Below are 1,770 nucleotides of genomic sequence, written 5' to 3'. Positions count from 1 at the left end.
CCATACTGCTCCCACAGAGCCAGGATTCCTACCTTATTGAAGTATCACATTGTTCGCGAGCATGTCGGCCTTGCGATCGAGCAGACGCATTAAAAAATCTCAATTTTGATTACCAATAACAAGATGAAAAGATGGTACAGCGTGTAAGAATACATTTCCGATAAAATCGTAAATGAACTTTTGTGAAAGTGCATCCATCTTATCGAAAGATTATGTAAAACGTTTGAATATTTTGCGACTAATCCTGGTCTTCTAGAAACGCAAAGCGATTTTTGATCTGTAGTAAGAATTTTTTTTATTAAACTGTGGAGAGAGATTATATGATCGATGGTGGGGGGATACGAGATTTCGCATAAGTTTGCATTACTTTTTCGAGATATAATGATTATAAAAAAACGTTTATTTAATTCTTCTGTTATTAAGTTATTAACTAAATGTTAATAAACGCAGCATTAAATTATGTTGATTTATTAAATTCAAGTTATACATTACATTGAATTATTGTGTTATGGATAATAAAATATATGAAAGTTGTTATTTTATAACGCAAGAGAATATATATTATATATTTTATGTGTATTCTATAATCATAATTTTGTGGCTTATTTTGAATAATAAAATTATATCAATATGATTGCGATTTATAAAAATAATATTAAATATCAATATTTTTTATAAATTATGTGATTTTTGAATATAGATTTTCTTGCAATTATAACAATAATTATACGTGATATTTCGTCCAAGTAATTATTGTTTATGTAATATTTTCTAAAATTTTATATGCATTTTATATCACTCTATTTTTACACCCGTCCTGCGATATACTTGTGTAAAAACATGGTGCTATACTGATTTACCTCTACGTCTATATATACATGAACTATATACTTTCTTTTCTTTTCGAGATTTATAAATTAAAATTTCGTTTCTAACAGATGTTTACAATATGTGATGAAATCAGATATAGTTGTATTGATGCAATAAATTGATATGCATTTTTTAGCAAGAAATTTTCATGATTAATCTCAATTATCTTTTCTCTGATATTATTCATCAATAAATTGTATTAATATTTATACTTCCAATTTCCATTTTCTAAGTATTTCCTCGAATTTAAATCAATTTTGACAAACTTTGTAAAATAAAAATTTTATTTTTTATTTCAGATATTTCGTAACGCAACGAGTTAAAATTTGGCGTTTACGTGTTTGTGATATCGTCGTTGTATCTCTCTGTGTTCCCCGCGCGTTTCGCCAACTTTTATCGGAGAACATAAAAACTTTTCTCTCTCGAAAGTAGCTTTTGACCATTCTAATATTATTGCGTCTAATTTGTAGGATTCGATCCGGCCGCGCAGCAATCCGAGGATCTCGGGGAATACGTAGGTAAACCTACCTTTACATGTCCGAAGTGTGGAAAGGGCTATGCGTGGAAGGCGAGCCTTCAGCGTCACCTGAGCACCGTATGTGGCACACCACCCATGATTTTCTGCAATCTCTGCGGGTACAAGACCAGTCGTAAGGACGTTCTCTTCAGGCATATGCGGCACGTGCATCCGAGATCACAGTAGCGCAACAACAAAGAGGAAGGCGTTTCGCGCCGGTCGAAACCATCCCAATCTACTATGGATGATCCATATCAACTTCAAAGCACACTGAGAGAAAGGATTTTGTTAATTTAGCAAGCCACCAGTACCTTTAACCGCGGTGATCGGTAAATATGTAACAACAAATTATGTTGTTGTGATTGCTGCTAGTCTGCTATACC

The 1,770-nt window shown here is 32.5% G+C and overlaps 1 protein-coding gene across 1 annotated transcript; it reads left to right on the top strand.

The window, feature by feature from the left end:
• Positions 1-1,340: 1,340 nt before the first annotated feature.
• On the top strand, positions 1,341-1,679 carry LOC108765667 (zinc finger protein 672-like; the record flags this gene model as incomplete). Its single annotated transcript, XM_018514528.1, has 1 exon — positions 1,341-1,679. A coding segment is annotated over one exon (233 nt), but the record flags the coding sequence as incomplete, so codon positions are not given.
• Between the last annotated feature and the right edge of the window lie 91 nt (positions 1,680-1,770).

The sequence above is a fragment of the Trachymyrmex cornetzi genome, unplaced genomic scaffold, assembly GCF_001594075.2.
Source record: "Trachymyrmex cornetzi isolate Tcor2-1 unplaced genomic scaffold, Tcor1.1 C3924839, whole genome shotgun sequence".
Taxonomy (NCBI): domain Eukaryota; kingdom Metazoa; phylum Arthropoda; class Insecta; order Hymenoptera; family Formicidae; genus Trachymyrmex; species Trachymyrmex cornetzi.
The sequence above is the reverse complement of the archived record's forward strand: the minus strand, read 5'-3'. Positions and strand labels throughout refer to the sequence as shown.